We start from the raw sequence: 16,064 nt of genomic DNA, 5'->3' as shown, positions 1-16,064 counted from the left end.
TGCTGGGCTAATACCAGCTGCAGTACCAGCCTCCCAAAAGAGAAAGGACCATGGGAGCCATATCTGAACTCTCCCTGAACACACACACATGCGCGCGCGTACACACACACACACACACAAAGATTTTTTTGGCTGAAACTGAGTTTTTTGGCATATAAACTAATCATCTGAAAAATGTTGCCCAGCTTACAATAAGGGCCCATGGTTGCTGATCTGTGATGAGAGTTTTGCTTCCTTAAGGACTGCAGTACTGGGCCTAAACGATGAAATGAACTATTGTAGTTAATGAGTTGTGGGTTATTGTGTTATTCATTGTGCAACCATGTACATTTTCCTCTAAGCCAAAGCAAACTAGAATAAATTCAGAGAAATGTAAATGAGAAGAGAAATATAAAAGCTAAGATTCAATGAACAAGTTATGCACCCATGGGGGTTGCTGAAGGCTGCAGTGCTTTCTTTCCACTGCATGCGGAGACAGAGAACGAGGGTTCATTTATTTATAGAGCTCCCTCGCTTGGTGGATAGGTCAAAGCTTTGTGGGTGTGAGGCTCCAGAAGAAGGGGTTGATGTTTTGCTTTGTGCATCTTCCGTAGGTCAGTTACTTGGGTATTTTCCTTTAGCTCAGTCTAGCTACCTAGCACACTGTGCTCCCAGCATATTTAAGTCTCTTCCCCAAATGGACATATCAGCACCAGGAGCCAGCTCTTTCACTTAGACAGTGCAGTGCTTTGCACTTGTAAAGTCCTATTGCCATCTCTGATACTGGCTTGCAGTGTGTCCTTGAGGAAGTCACTTTGCCTCTCCTAGCCTCAGTTTCCCCATCTGAAGAATGAAAATAATTAGATTTATCCTCTTGAGATCTACAGATGAAAGTTCTTAAGAGCGAAGTATTATCAATATTATTTTAATGAAACCTAAAAACAGTCACAGAGAGGTTAAGAGGAGAATAACATGAGGGGGGAAGGAATCCAGGAGAGCTGGCTGTATTTTAAAGAATCCTTATTGAGGTTACAGGGACAAACCATCCCAACGTGTAGAAAGAATAGTAAATATGGCAGGCGACCGGTGTGGCTTAACAGTGAAATCCTTGCTGATCTTAAACACAAAAAAAGCTTACAAGAAGTGGAAGATTGGACAAATGACCAAGGAGGAGTATAAAAATATTGCTCAAGCATGCAGGAGTGAAATCAGGAAATCCAAATAACACTTGGAGTTGCAGCTAGCAAGAGATGTTAAGAGTAACAAGAAGGGTTTCTTCAGGTATGTTAGCAACAAGAAGAAAGTCATGGAAAGTGTGGGCCCCTTACTGAATGAGGGCGGCAACCTAATAACAGAGGATGTGGAAAAAGCTAATGTACTCAATGCTTTTTTTGCCTCTGTCTTCACGAACAAGGTCAGCTCCCAGACTACTGCACTGGGCAGCACAGCATGGGGAGGAGGTGACCAGCCCTCTGTGGAGAAAGAAGTGGTTCAGGACTATTTAGAAAAGCGAGACAAGCACAAGTCCATGGGGCCGGATGCGCTGCATCCAAGAGTGCTAAAGGAGTTGGCGGATGTGATTGCAGAGCCATTGGCCATTATCTTTGAAAACTCATGGCGATCGGGGAAGGTCCCGGATGGCTGGAAAAAGGCTAATGTAGTGCCCATCTTTAAAAAAGGGAAGGAGGAGGATCCTGGGAACTACAGACCTGTCAGCCTCACCTCAGTCCCTGGAAAAATCATGGAGCAGGTCCTCAAGGAATCAATTCTGAAGCACTTAGAGGAGAGGAAAGTGATCAGGAACAGTCAGCATGGATTCACCAAGGGCAAGTCATGCCTGACTAATCTAAATGCCTTCTATGACGAGACAACTGGCTCTGTGGATGAGGGGAAAGCAGTGGACGTGTTATTCCTTGACTTTAGCAAAGCTTTTGACATGGTCTCCCACAGTATTCCTGCCAGCAAGTTAAAGAAGTATGGGCTGGATGAATGGACTATAAGGTGGATAGAAAGCTGGCTAGATTGTCAGGCTCAATGGGTAGTGATCAATGGCTCCATGTCTAGTTGGCAGCCAGTATCAAGCAGAGTGCCCCAAGGGTCGGTCCTGGGGCCGGTTTTGTTCAATATCTTCATTAATGTTCTGGAGGATGGCATGGATTGTACCCTCAGCAAGTTTGCAGATGACACTAAACTGGGAGGAGAGGTAGATATGCTGGAGGGTAGGGATAGGATACAGAGGGACCTAGACAAATTACAGGATTGGGCCAAAAGACATGTGATGAGGTTCAACAAGGACAAGTGCAGAGTCCTGCACTTAGGACAGAAGAATCCCATGCACCACTACAGACTAGGGACCGAATGGCTAGGCAGCAGTTCTGCAGAAAAGGACCTAGGGGTTACAGTGGACAAGAAGCTGGATATGAGTCAACAGTGTGTTCTTGTTGCCAAGAAGGCCAATGGCATTTTGGGATGTATAAGTAGGGGCCTGCCAGCAGATCATGGGACGTGATCGTTCCCCTCTATTCGACATTGGGGAAGCCTCATCTGGAGTACTGTGTCCAGTTTTGGGCCCCGCACTATAAGAAGGATGTGAAAAAATTGGAAAGCTTGCAGCGGAGGGCAACAAAAATGATTAGGGGACTGGAACACATGACTTACGAGGAGAGGCTGAGGGAACTGGGATTGTTTAGGCTGCAGAAGAGAAGAATGAGGGGGGATTTGATAGCTGCTTTCAGCTACCTGAAAGGGGGTTCCAAAGGGGATGGACCTAGACTGTTCTCAGTGATAGCAGATGCAGAACAAGAAATAAGGGTCTCAAGTTGCAGTGGGGGAGGTTTAGGTTGGATATTAGGAAAAACTTTTTCACTAGGAGGGTGGTGAAGCACTGGAATGGGTTACCTAGGGAGGTGGTGGAATCTCCTTCCCTAGAAGTTTTTAAGGTCAGGCTTGACAAAGCCCTGTCTGGGATGATTTAGTCGGGGATCAGTCCTGCTTTGAGCAGGGGGTTGGACTAGATGACCTCCTGAGGTTCCTTCCAACCCTGATATTCTATGATTCTAAGTAATTCACCCAAAGATCACTAAACGAGTTAAATAGCAGAACTGGGAAAAGAATCCAGGAATCTTGACTCCCAGGCCCCCGCTCTGTTCATCTCTACATAAAGTTCCCCAAACCGTACTCTGTAGCTGCTGTTCTCAAAACTGTTCCATCTGAAGCGGCACCTACACTTTTCCAGCATTGCTTGTTTTAGAAAATTCAGTCATTGACATTACACTGTGTTGGCCTTGAATTGGGTCAGGAATGTGGTCTGTTGAACCTCGTAGGTTTACATGACATAGGGTGTTGAGGGTTCTGATGGTCTCCAAGATGATCTGGCCCACCAGATCACAGCATCTGTTCTGCCTTTGGATCTGGCAGAGCTCCGGTAGCTGCAGGGGGTTAGACTAGATGACCTCCAGAGGTCCCTTCCAACTCTGATATTCTGTGATTCTATGATTTGGAAGCCATCTCTGCCACTAGGTTGCACTCACCCTCTTCTAGGCAGATTTCTCTCCCCACAGTGATTTTCTTAAATCATTGGCCTGTCTCTTTGTGCCATTTGTACAAATCTCTCTGTGCCACAAGCCACTTGAGAGCGAGGCTGGATTTACTTAGGGCTGTAATTGCCAACAATAGGGCAGGAGTGCTGCAGACCCATATCGGCCAAGCTCCTCTGCATTTTGTTACTGAATTCCGGCAATTATGCCTCAAGTGTTACAAATTTTAATGCTCTTGTTATAGGCGAGCCAGGAGACAAGATGTCAAATACGGAGACCCAGTCGCTCAGTGCTGGGATGTGGAAGAAAGTAAGTATTTGCGCCTCTTCCTCTAACAAGAAGTGTACGGTCAGTGTGTCTGTCTGTTTACTACGCTCTTTGGAACTAGGCCTGTGGAGATATCCGGGCAGCTAATGCCCAGGCAGCTAGAATCCCCAAATACTCTCCATTCAGCCCTCAGTCAGCAGTTAGACTCACTGCGTGATGGGAACTTAAAAGAAGTAAGTGGCGAAAACAACTCTCCCCCGCCCCCCACTCCATGGGGGAGAGACACCAGCAGAAACCTGCATGAAGGGAGAAATAAGGCAATTGACGTGAATACCCCATACCCGACCATGAGTGAGATGCCAGGACCTCCACTCCCTTGCAGAGTATCTGGAGAGAGATCCAAGTAAGAAAACCTCTGAGGAAGCAGGAAATGCTCCTTCTTCCTCCCCTAATACATACACACACTTGACAAAAGTCCCAACCCCTGTTCCAGCTGCCAAACCCTCCAGTTCCCCCTCCCTGCAGCTACTTAAACACCCCCCTTATTACAAGAGCCTTCCCCTTCCCTCAACAAGAAATCCCCCTCTCCCAGCTGCCAAAAGTCTGGCTCACTCCCTTGACAACTGCTGCAGTTCACTTACAGCGTGTACTGTCAATGCTAAATCCTGCGGTTATGCTACAATTTCTGTGGCAGCGTAAAATAAATGAAAAACTTTCAAAACCAAAGTTTGAGTTAGTCTGGGGTTTTTACATTGAATTATTAAAATGAACAGCCCAGTCACAACACTATTGATAGTATTGCTGAGTTTAATTTTTGAGCTAGTAGAAGCCATTCCCTTTGATCAATCTCCGATTATTTTCACGTCACTGTGGTGCTGGAAGCCTGCTGCAGAACTCAGCGAATGTCATGGAAAAAATTAGGGCTGTCTGCCATGTAATCAAAGACCAGTCTGGTGCATGGTATACTGGGCTCTCACTGTGCATATATTCCACAGGGATCATTAAAAAGTCAGGGTGAAATCCTGGTTCCATTGAAGTTAATGGCCAGACTCCCATTGATTTCAATGGGGCTGGGATTGCACTCTCACGATTCACCCACAATGACTACATAGTGGTATCTGAGATACGCCACAGAGCTTAGGGTTACTGTAGGGTTGCCAGCCCGACTGCTGCTGTCAGGTATCTCTTTGTAGAGAAATGGTTATTGAAGTTATTGTCTTTGATGAACAAATACAAAATTACTAAAATGTAGCACTAATATGAACTCAATACTGAGCCCCAATATGGTGGCAAAAATGGAATGTATGGCTAGCTTTAGCAGCTAGTTGGGTATTTCCCCTGGTGCTGTAAAACAGGTTCAGATGGCCTTGTGCCACCCCACTTCCAGCCCCTGGCAGATCAATACTAATGACTATTAATAATAGATAATAATTATATAATGATAGCGCCTCCCAGCTCCAACTAAGTCTGGGGCCCTGTTGTGCTAGACACTGCACCAACAGAGTACAAAAGGCAATCCCTGCTCTGAAGATCTTGCAATCTAAATACACAAGACAGACAAAGGCTGGGAGGGGAAACAAAGGCACAGAGAGATGGAGTGACTTTTCCAAGGTCATTGGCAGAGTCAAGACAAGAAGCCAAATCTCCTTACTTCTAGTTCAGTGCCCTATCTGAAACACACTGAGCTCAGCAGTAACTGCCTAGTAGATGGCCACTAAAAGGGAGTGATTTAAAGTAGCCTTGAGGCTGCTCTAAAGTATGCACGTTGGTAAAGCAGTCCCTAGTGGCTCTCAGAATTGGTGAAACTACAACCAGCACTTATGGCTACCCCATCTCTACTCTGCTCAGTCTTCACTGGGTGCACAGAGGATGGAGCAGAGGAAAAATATAGGTAAAATATGTAATTCACTAGCAGTGACTGTCTCTCTTTAAATTCAAGTAAGTCAGTGGTACAGATTTTATTAACCTCTCTAAAGAACAGTTGCACTGGAGGAAAGTTAGCAGCTGCCTCTAAATCCTAGCAGTTACATTTTAAGCTAAAAGTTAAGTTTCCTTTTGCTTATTTTATAATTCACTTGCTCCTATAGCATCTGTTCTGAATCAGTCTATTTTCCCATTGCTTTAAAAATCAGGTCAGGGTTAATCTTCTGTACCATGTTTGCTTTCCAGGCATTAGTCATGAAACTGCTGATGAAAAGGTGATTTTTGGCATTGAATTTAATTCAACTTTTTTGGAATGCATTCCTAAGTCCCAGCAAGCCTCGATTAGGTGGTATATTCAACGCTCTGGAGAAGAACATCGAGAAGAGGTAAGTTATAGGCAACAAGGCAAGCTTCTTCAGTGGAGAATTCAGCCGAGTATTCAAAGGCAGGAGTTACTGGGATTAGTAGATGTTTTCTTTTTCCTTGCTTCACTTTAGGGATCACACAGTGTTCTGGTATCTCCATTTGGGGCATAGAGAGGGTGGGAGAGAGGCCATTTGCACTGTACTACAGGCAGATTTATTTTATTTATTCTACTCATTAAAAAAATCCAAACCCTAACCTTTGCTCTAAGCACTCTTGGGTGCATTTTAAAAAGACAGACCACTCCAGTGACACCCTTTCCCCCAATAATTAACACATGGAATAACTCAGCAGCCGAAACCACATTCAGAATCTTCTGCTCTCTATAAGTTTTCATATCACCCTAGTATCTGAGAACCTTTCAATTAAGTGTGGTGATGAACATCTCTCATGTGAAGTTGATTCTTTCTCTCCTCCTGTCCCTAGGAGGAGAATTGTATGTACAGTGGAGTGTTTTTTATTATGATTGTGTTGGGTTTTGGATTTTTTAAAAATATTTATGCTCCTCTGTGTTTAAATTGGAGAAGGCAGGTGGAAGAAGTGTCCCTTGCACTTCAAATTGAAAGTGGGGTGGTTTCCAATGGTCCTTAATTCCTGGGGGAGTTAATTCCATCGTCTGGGACCAGCACCCGAGATATCTCCTGCCTTACAATCTTTATAATTTCCCACGGAGTCCTCTCACAGCTAGTGAAAAACCAATGGGCATTAGAGCATGTCATGAAGGTCAACAGATTGGAACTGGTTTGGACTGACTTCAAACCTAAGGACCCCTCACAGAGAATGCCTTTTGTCCTCAGACAAGCCATTTTCCATCTCAGGCCACTCCCTACCACCTGTGTAGTCATCATAACTGTAGTGGTAGAGAAAAGGGGGAGGTAAGTTGGTTGAAGGTTTTAGATGTGCTTTATTGTTCAATGTCCATCCCAGTCTTTAGTTAGTTATGCCTTTGGATCTGAACCAGATTGAATTGTTTTTTCTTTCAATCTCAAGCAGAGTTTAAATATCAGAGTCCTATAGGAACTATTAAATATGCACCATCGTTTATGGCTCAGCCTTCCATTGATTGTGGGCGCTAGCAACTCTCCCCATTGACTGTGATGGCAAGATTTCTCTCTTTCTTCCTAAGGGCCAAGAAAGTCTAGCAATGGCTGATTCTTGTGAGATGATAGCCTTGTATGGGGCTACGGTGTCTATTGCAGAGGACCTTGAGCATCATCTGGGGTCTTTGGGGAAAGTCACCATGTTGGAGACCACATGAGGGCTATGACACCAGCAGTGGGCCGTGGAGAGTAGCGATGGGTGCTAACCTTGGGAGTCAGATAATCTACTTTATGTGCCAGTAGCTCAGGCTGCAGCTGCTTTTCCATCACATGAACTGGAGGAACAGGACTGTCTGCAGGCCCTGGCTTTGGGGTACTTTTGTTGTACCAATCCCTACATACTCAAGTTTGGCAAAGTGAACTTCACCACTGAGCATGAGCGCATAACAAATGTATTTATATATGTAGCACATCTCATGCCCCAGGCTTAATGCCTTAGGTAAAGTTATAGTGGTTTAAAACAGTATCTTTGACTTCCATCAATACCACATACTTGAAAAATTATATTGTATTCTTATCAGCAGGACTGCTGGTATGTCTGGAGAATGGCCAAAGAACACTAATAAACACAGGTGGCTAAACTGAAAACTGTACTACGCATGGCTTGGAAGACCTATATTAATCTCTCCAGAAATATTGTAATTCTTGCCCTAATTGTTTTATTTTTGACTCTCTTGTGCAAGAAGCTGTATTCCTTACCTCACTAGTGGTCCACTTCAGAAAAGCACTTACATATATGATTACATCCAATCCAATTTATGAAAACAATTGAGCAGTTATTTAAGTCCTATTGTTTTAAAAGGGATTTAAGCACATGCTTAAACTTAGGCACATGCTCTAGAGTGTTCCAGAACAGGAAACTTTGATTGGTGCTTCGATGAGCCACAGTCATTATAAAAACAACCTTTCACCTCTGTAATACCTAACCAAGTTTCTCAAAAGGATTTACAAATGTTAATAAACCAAATATTACATCTGAAGATGGTATATTTAATAATGATCATGTTTAACGCCTCTTAGATCTGAAAGTGCTTTGCAAAGTTGGTTGAGCATTTTCATCTTCATTTTTCATGTTGGGACATTGAGATACAACAGGGTTGGTGGATTCCTATAGAAAATCCAAAGATAAAGAGATATAAAGTTGAAGTTTTTTTTAATGCACTTTAGTTTGACCAAAATACCATATGTAACAGAAATAGGGTAGCTGTATAGCTGTATAACAGAAATAGGTTAACATGTAGCCTGATCTTTGCTCAGTCAATACCTTACCATAACTTTTTCTATTACAGTTCTATATTCTGCTCTCTCTTCCTGCATTATATTTCTCGAATAACACTGTATGTTATTTTAGTGCATGTCTTAAAGGTATAACTTATTGTGATGACGATACCATGCTTTGCGAATGACTCAGTGCACCTGGAACTTAAGTTACAGACTTTTAGTTAGAGTGGTGTAGCTGGAATGTTTCAGCAGATCTTTAAACCTCACTTTACAAATAGATGGTTACGCTTTGTCCATGACATGCAATACAGCTTCCTGAGGGGAGAGAAAGGGCAAAATCCAGACTAGATTGGGAGCCTTTGGCCCAGCAGGATGTCTCCTGCATTTCACCTTTGAGGTCATGGTTCACAATCCTACTTTCAGTCAGAATGGCCTATGGGAGGGGACAGGATCTCCTGTGGTACAGGAGCTGTCACCAGGTCATTCTGCTGCCAGGGGGACTGCGTTTCCCTGCGGTTTGGTGGGTCATGAGTCAATTATCTGGTGCTTTTGTATTTAGTGTTGCTCACGCAATTGATCATGTTTATTCCCATATTTGGAAGGTTAGTCACTGACTTGTGGGAGAACAGTTTTGTGACTTGGATTAATAAAAAATCCTGTATATCATTTGTTCGTAAAGCTGTAGCGTGCTGAATTTCCTGTAGCTTAAGCTTGGCTGTTTGTTTATTCCTTTTTAAATTCCTGTGTGTTGTGTTATGTGCATAATAGGTGTCAGGGCCAGAAAAAGCAAACCCAGGGTTCCCTGCAAAGCTACTAACGCTGGCCGCCTATAGTTTTAGACAATATTCGGCTAGCCCCAACCCAGTCTCCTGTGGCCACAGGTTTGCCAGGTTGTCATGTACCCTTCCATGGGACAGAGCAAGCCATATGGTTTGAAACAACGGTCTATGCACTGATATGGTTTAACTCCTTGCATGATGTGGGGGATGGAAGATAAACCACTGGGGAGCCTCAGCATATTTCAGCTTCTTCACCAGCAGCTCACTCTTTCGCACTGTCCCACCCCATGTTCGCTGGCTGATGTTGGCCATGGATTAGGCTATCCAGCCTGGTTGGTAATTCTCTTTGAAAGCTATGTGTTTGGTAGAGAATTTAACTCTATTGCTGTGGTCACCACATTGGGGACAGGAAGGCATTTTTTCCCATGGTGCATTTTACCCTGGATTAAGGGATTAGGCTTTAGTCGCATCTGGCAGTCATCTCTGTTTTGTGGTATTGATATTTTTGGTGGTGAATTGGTGTGTGAGGCATTGGTAGTTAGTGGCTGATGATTTTTGTGTGATTACATCCTATTTTCTTTGGCCACAGCTCCATGGGCATGAGTTTCTGGTGGTGATTGTAGATAGATTCTGTGACTATTCAACCCAAAACCCAAGAGTCAGATGAAAGCAGTATGTAGAAGAGGGCTAAGTTTGGCGGAGAATAGCAGTTATGGGCATAGACTTGATTATCAAGTAAAGATGTAAGAATACACTGTCATGTATCAGGCCTGGTTCTTTGAGAAGGGAATTTTGTCTGGGACGCCCATTGAATGGTGACTAGTGGGAACCCTGGACTGAAATACACATTGCCCAGCAGGGATGGAATGTAATGTTAGGTAAAAAGAAAAGGAGTACTTGTGGCACCTTAGAGACTAACCAGTTTATTTGAGCATGAGCTTTCGTGAGCTACAGCTCACTTCATCGGATGCATCCGAAAGCTCATGCTCAAATAAACTGGTTAGTCTCTAAGGTGCCACAAGTACTCCTTTTCTTTTTACGAATACAGACTAACACGGCTGCTACTCTGAAACCTAATGTTAGGTAGTTATTGATTAATTTGTTGTGGAATTTTATTGAAGATGCAGCTGATCTGCTTTTTATCATAAGTTGGTGGTGTGATGTGCTTTCTTAGGGAAATCCCCTGGTGTCGACAGCAGTGTCAACTTACTCTTTAAAGGTTTTAACTGTTTCAGTTTGTTGATCAATGATTCTTTCACTCTTTTACTTTACTTTAACCAACTGGGTGGTGATGGTGGGTTGTTTGTTTGTTTTTTAATTCTGTGAGGTCCTTAAATCAGACCATTATTTTTTTTCCACAATTACAAAAAAAATAAATTCTATCCTGAGCTGAGATATATCCCTGTGGATTTTCAGGGAGATTGATTTGCTTTGGGTAAATGTAGGGTGAGAGTTTAAAAATTATCCTTCTAATGGGAAGTTAGCTTCAACCTTAACCATGGTGTGACTGATGTCTCTCCATACATAACGACATTATGACCCCAAAACCTGAAGAAGAGCTCTGTGTAAGCTCAAAATCTTGTCTCTCTCACTATCAGAAGTTGTTCCAATAAAAGATAAAATTTCACCCACCTTGTGTCTCTGTTATGTCCCCAACACATTTGTGATTTTTCCATTAGATTTTTTATTAAGTACAAATTTAAAAAAAAAAGTTGTAAAAAAATAATTCTCTCTACAGCGGTGTTTGAATTCAATTATTATTTTCCCCAGTGTAACAGTAACATCATGGCGCATAATAAAAAAGATCCACTTTCTCAGTGGAATGATGATACAGGCCACTGATAATGAAGATCAAGGAGAATTCTCAGTAAACGCTCCTTATTTTTGTTTCTTCCACCCTTTCTTTGTTCAGCGGTTGCATCTAATACTACTGGGGCAATTCTACGCCAAACAATTAAAAACGCTGTGCACAATATTTTAAAATTCTGCAAATTCTGTTTGTCAAAATAACACTATATAATCATGCCACTTTCAATTATTTAATCATTTATTTCAAAATACCCGGCAGCAAGTATGTCTGTGACAATACAGACACACACAAAAATTCCCCCAGGAATAGAAAGTTAAAGAAACCCCTACTACAGATGAGTTCCTGCTTCTCTGCCCCCCCCCCCCCCCCCCCCGCAGAGCCCAGCCAGGGGGTCAGACACTCACACCCCCTCCTTCCCCAGAGCCCAGCCGTGGGGCCTTTCATGGGCCAGACACTCACACCCCCTCTGCCACAGAGCCCAGCCATGGCCACCCCCAGCCTAGACACTCACACCCCCTTGTCATGGAATTTCCTGCACACTATCTCCTTCCTTCAGGGCACGCTGGGAACTGTACCAGTTCCTCTTCCCCCCTGCAGTATCTTCTAGTTGTGAGCTGGGCTCTGCCACATCCAACGGCCCCTAGTGGTGGCCAGCAGTTCTGCAGCCCATTTCTGTTGGGGAGGAAAGGAAATTCTGCATGCAAAACATTAATTTCTGCAAAATTCTACATTGTGCAGTGGTGCAGAATTCCCCCAGGAGTAATCTAACCCATGGTTAGCTCAGCTTTACCGCTAGTGCTTTTTCACATGTTGATTAATGAGGGAAGGCAGGCTTTGAAGCCACTGTCTTCTCATAGACAGGTGCAATGTTTCATCTGTGAAAAAGTTGACATGGATTTAGTTGTAATGAGGGAGCCATCTAAACACACCATTAACAAAGGACAAAAAACGTTGACCTAACCTGATGCCATGCCACTTTTGAATCCTTAGCTCTTTACTATCTTACCGTTTCAAGATTTGCCATCCTTATGGCAATCTGTGTTTCCCCCCATTGCCAAATTCATGCTGTAAAAATCAAGCAAATAATGTAAATGAGCCTCTTATTCCTTTGCCGGGCATTTTCTGTATCTGTGCTCTGCACATTTTATTTAATATTTTATATCAATGATAAAAAAACTATTTAAAAGTTGCTGAAAGAATATACAGAATGCTGTTAAACTCTGCTTCCTTGTCATTTGAGAAGATATAGCATGCACACTGCAACCTATTTGCAAGCTGAATCAAAGCATGACACCAGAAGACCTAAGTGGACGAATGTTGATAATCAACTGCTTAATTTCTGTGGCTCACAATTTTGGCCCTGATTCAACAAAACACTTAATCATATGTTCATCTTAAAATACCTGCTTAAAGTTAATCACATTATTGAACTGGGATCCTTGGTCTTCTGAATTGCTAAAAAACTCGTTATAGCTCCAGCAGAATTATTGTTTATGATACGCTTTAAAATAATGAAACCACATATGACAGAAATAAAATGATATCTCCTACGTAACCAGGCTTGTCACTATACTCAAAATTTAATAAAACATGTTTTACATCTGCAGGTCAGAAACTAAAGAACAAATTAAGTATTCAAGTGAAAGGTTAAAGATCTACTACCAAGTAATGAAATGCCAGGTGTTTATGAAACTCCAGAGTCCTGTGGGGGAAAAAGTAGAGAGGAAAGACAGGAAGAGTTCTGAAGCTATGGGTAAAACAACATAAACAGGATACAAAAAAAAAAGAAGTGGAAGGGAAAGCAATTATGAAATGTGGCTCAATATGTGTGAAATCAGAGCCATAATTTCATCCTGTCAGAGAATAAGAAAGGAATTAACAATAAAGCCACAGAAAAGGAGGGGGTGACAATTTCCATAAATCAATAACCAAGATGTAAATGGGATCTTGAATAAGAATCTTATTCATTAAAAATGAAAGTAGAGATGGATTAGGATTAAGAGACACAACCACCTTAGCATTGGTTAGCCCGTGTTGTGGGCTCCCAAGGAGAGTGATGGGAACCTCAACATTTAGCACATTTATAACTATACTGTACTGTGAACACAACTGTATCATAGAATATTAGGGTTGGAAGAGACCTCAGGAGGTCATCTATTCCAATCCCGTGCTCAAAGCAGGACCAACACCAACTAAATCATCCCAGCCAGGGCTTTGTCAAGCCAGGCCTTAAAAACCTCTAAGGATGAAGATTCCACCACCTCCCTAGGTAACGCATGTCAGTGCTTCACCACCCTCCTAGTGAAATAGTGTTTCCTGGTATCCAGCGTAGACCTCCCCCACTGCAACTTGAGACCACTGCTCCTTGTTCTGTCATCTGCCACCAACGAGAACAGCCTAGCTCCATCTGAGAAGCTCCATCCTAGTGTCAAACTGCACATGAAGGCTACTGTATTACAAATTATGCATGGTAATAATTCGTACGGAGATGGACTAAGTGACCCAACAGCTCTTTTCTAATTCTAGATTCTTCAAGATCCTCCATAGCTCTGTCCTTCGTTTTACCTGACAATAGGCTGAGCCCCACTGTGGTGTCTTTGAACCAGTGTACAGCCAGCTTAAACAGCCAGCTGCAGATTCCCTTACTGTAGGGGGTCTGACGTGTAGCCGATACAGAGTGACCATATAGCAAGTGTGAAAAATCAAGACACTTTTTTGCAGGGAGGTATAGGTGCATATATAAGACAAAGCCCCTAATATCGGGATGGTCCCGATAATATCAGGATGTCTGATCACCCTAAACCAATGTAGCCAGCCCTCTGCCTCCAGAATCAGAGATGTGGCCAGAGCAAGCTGTGCTCTGGCAGTTCCCAGCTGCAAACAGCTCTTTGGAGGACATTGCAGCTGGGACATAGTGTAGAATAGCCCTTAATCTGCTCTAAACTATGGTGTCAGGGAGCCACAGGATGCCTCTTTGAAACTCCCTTACTTGGACTCAGCAGTGGTTTGAGCCTCTTGTCTCTTATTGCGTCATTTCTGCTCCACCAGCAACACCAGCCTTTTCGCCCTGCTCATCAACTTTACCCACAGCCCTCTTTGCACATTCTTGCACACCAGTCTGTACTCCTGGCATGACCTGCTTGAGCTGCTATGAAAAGTCACCACCCTCAACTCATTCAAGCCCCTTTTTAAGATCCATCTTTTTCATTATGCCTACACAAAATTAACCAGATTAGGACATGTTTTCCCAGAATAATTTATAAAAACCTTTCCTCGTACTGCCATGCCCATGCTGATTAAATGCATAAATCTTGGCTTCTAAGCATCTTGGAGAAGGCTTTCAGTTTTGGAAGACACCTAATAATATATCTTTAGGTGGCCTTAGAAATAATAATAGCAAAAGTGAGGGAACCCTTATCTTCAAAATAGGCCTTTTCAAAAACTTAAAATATCTCTTTTGTATTCTACTTTTGCAGAATATCAAATGTTATGGTATCACTTGACACAATACAATGCCATGTCTAGGTGAAATTTTTAAGAAAGCTCACTCAGTCTAACTCTGCTCCTGTTGAAATCCATACGGGTTCTAATGGCAACAGAGTAAAGGCCAATGCTGAGCAGTTTTGAAAATCCCACCCTATATTTCTCTGTCTTCCTCAGACATCCAGAAGTTGTCCATGTCAATGTTTCTTAATTGGTGGGTCTCAATCCTTATGGGGGAAGAAAGGGTGGATCATGAAAGGCAATTGGGGAGATGGGGGATGTTTGCGAGGCATTAAAAATGTTATTATAATCTAAATCAAAGAAAATCTCTCTCCACCACTGCCTACCCAGCCTTACTCTTCAGGGTCAAGTATTTGTCTCTCAACAGCGCAACACATACACACAAATAAATTATATAGGCGTGTTGTTGTTATCATTGATACATTGTTATTTTTACTTTACAATAAATGCAAGGGGGTTGCAAAAATTTTTTACTTCAAATAAGGGGATGCCATCCTGAAAAGTTTGGGAAACACTGCCCTATGTGATAGAATCTGGCGAAGGAAAAGACTTATTATATTACCTAGTCCATCTCCCCGCTATTGCAGGACTGTTAACTGCTGTAAATGTGCTTGTATTTTGACCATGACCAATTTAGTTTAATTCAGACAAACTTTGGGGTTGTATCGTGCCTGGTATCAAAAGATCACAAGGCACTTGCCAGACACTTATTAAATAAGCCCAGCTTCCCCCTTGTGACGCAGTAAGTATTATTGTCGCCAATTTCTGAATGAGGAAACTGAAGCCCAGAGCTGCCTTGCCTCAGGCCATATTGTGTGGCCATGACAGAACCAAACAGAACCCACCAGTAAGCCCGAGCTGAGCCGAGCTCTGTTCAGTAGACCACCCCGCCTTTCTAGTAGCTGACGTGTGCTCTCTGAGCGGGTCATCAGGTGGCACACAGGCAGCTGCACATCTCTGGCTGAAGAGTGGCTCAGCTAGTGTGGTAGCAAGCCAGGCTAGCAGAAGCAGGACTTATATATTATTTAGGGATGAAGAATTGCATACAGATTGTTCACATAAAAACAGTGTGTAGTCTACCCACTGTGAATACAGTTAATTTACTCATCTTTATGCTTCCCTGATCTTCTTCCTCTGAAATATGCTGGAAGGGCAGATGTATAGTCTGGGACATTTTCCAGATTTCTTTCTTCTTTTTCTTTTTTTCCAGTGAGGCACTCAACACAATAGTGAATTAAACAGGGTCCTTGTGTATTATAACAATACCACTAGTGGTGCTGAAGATGCGTTCAATGTGCACGCTGCATTGTGGGCTAATCAAGCTGAACTACAATCCCTTCGCTGTTGTGCTCCCCTGCAGCCTCTGTGCGGCAGCAGAACACTGCACACTCTGTGAAGTACCAGCTGCCTTTCCCAACATCCGGGCTTCAGAGGGAATGTACCTTGGGGTATGGAATTAGAACGAGGGACTGGGAGTCAGGCTCTACTCACAATTCTGCCACTGAGTCTTTGTGTGGCCTTG

At 43.0% G+C, this 16,064-nt stretch overlaps 1 protein-coding gene across 14 annotated transcripts in view; it reads left to right on the top strand.

Moving 5' to 3' along the window:
* Positions 1–16,064, top strand: part of LOC102935534 (semaphorin-3D) — a 188,660-nt gene that overhangs the window by 163,215 nt on the left and 9,381 nt on the right. For all 14 annotated transcript variants that reach the window (XM_037889257.2, XM_037889263.2, XM_037889255.2 and 11 more), the window contains 2 exons: positions 3,760–3,824; positions 5,952–6,091. In XM_037889257.2, coding sequence (XP_037745185.1) covers positions 3,760–3,824; positions 5,952–6,091 — 205 coding nt within the window. The remainder of the gene's footprint in view (positions 1–3,759; positions 3,825–5,951; positions 6,092–16,064) is intronic.

This window comes from Chelonia mydas, chromosome 1, assembly GCF_015237465.2.
Source record: "Chelonia mydas isolate rCheMyd1 chromosome 1, rCheMyd1.pri.v2, whole genome shotgun sequence".
NCBI lineage: Eukaryota > Metazoa > Chordata > Testudines > Cheloniidae > Chelonia > Chelonia mydas.
The sequence above is the reverse complement of the archived record's forward strand: the minus strand, read 5'-3'. Positions and strand labels throughout refer to the sequence as shown.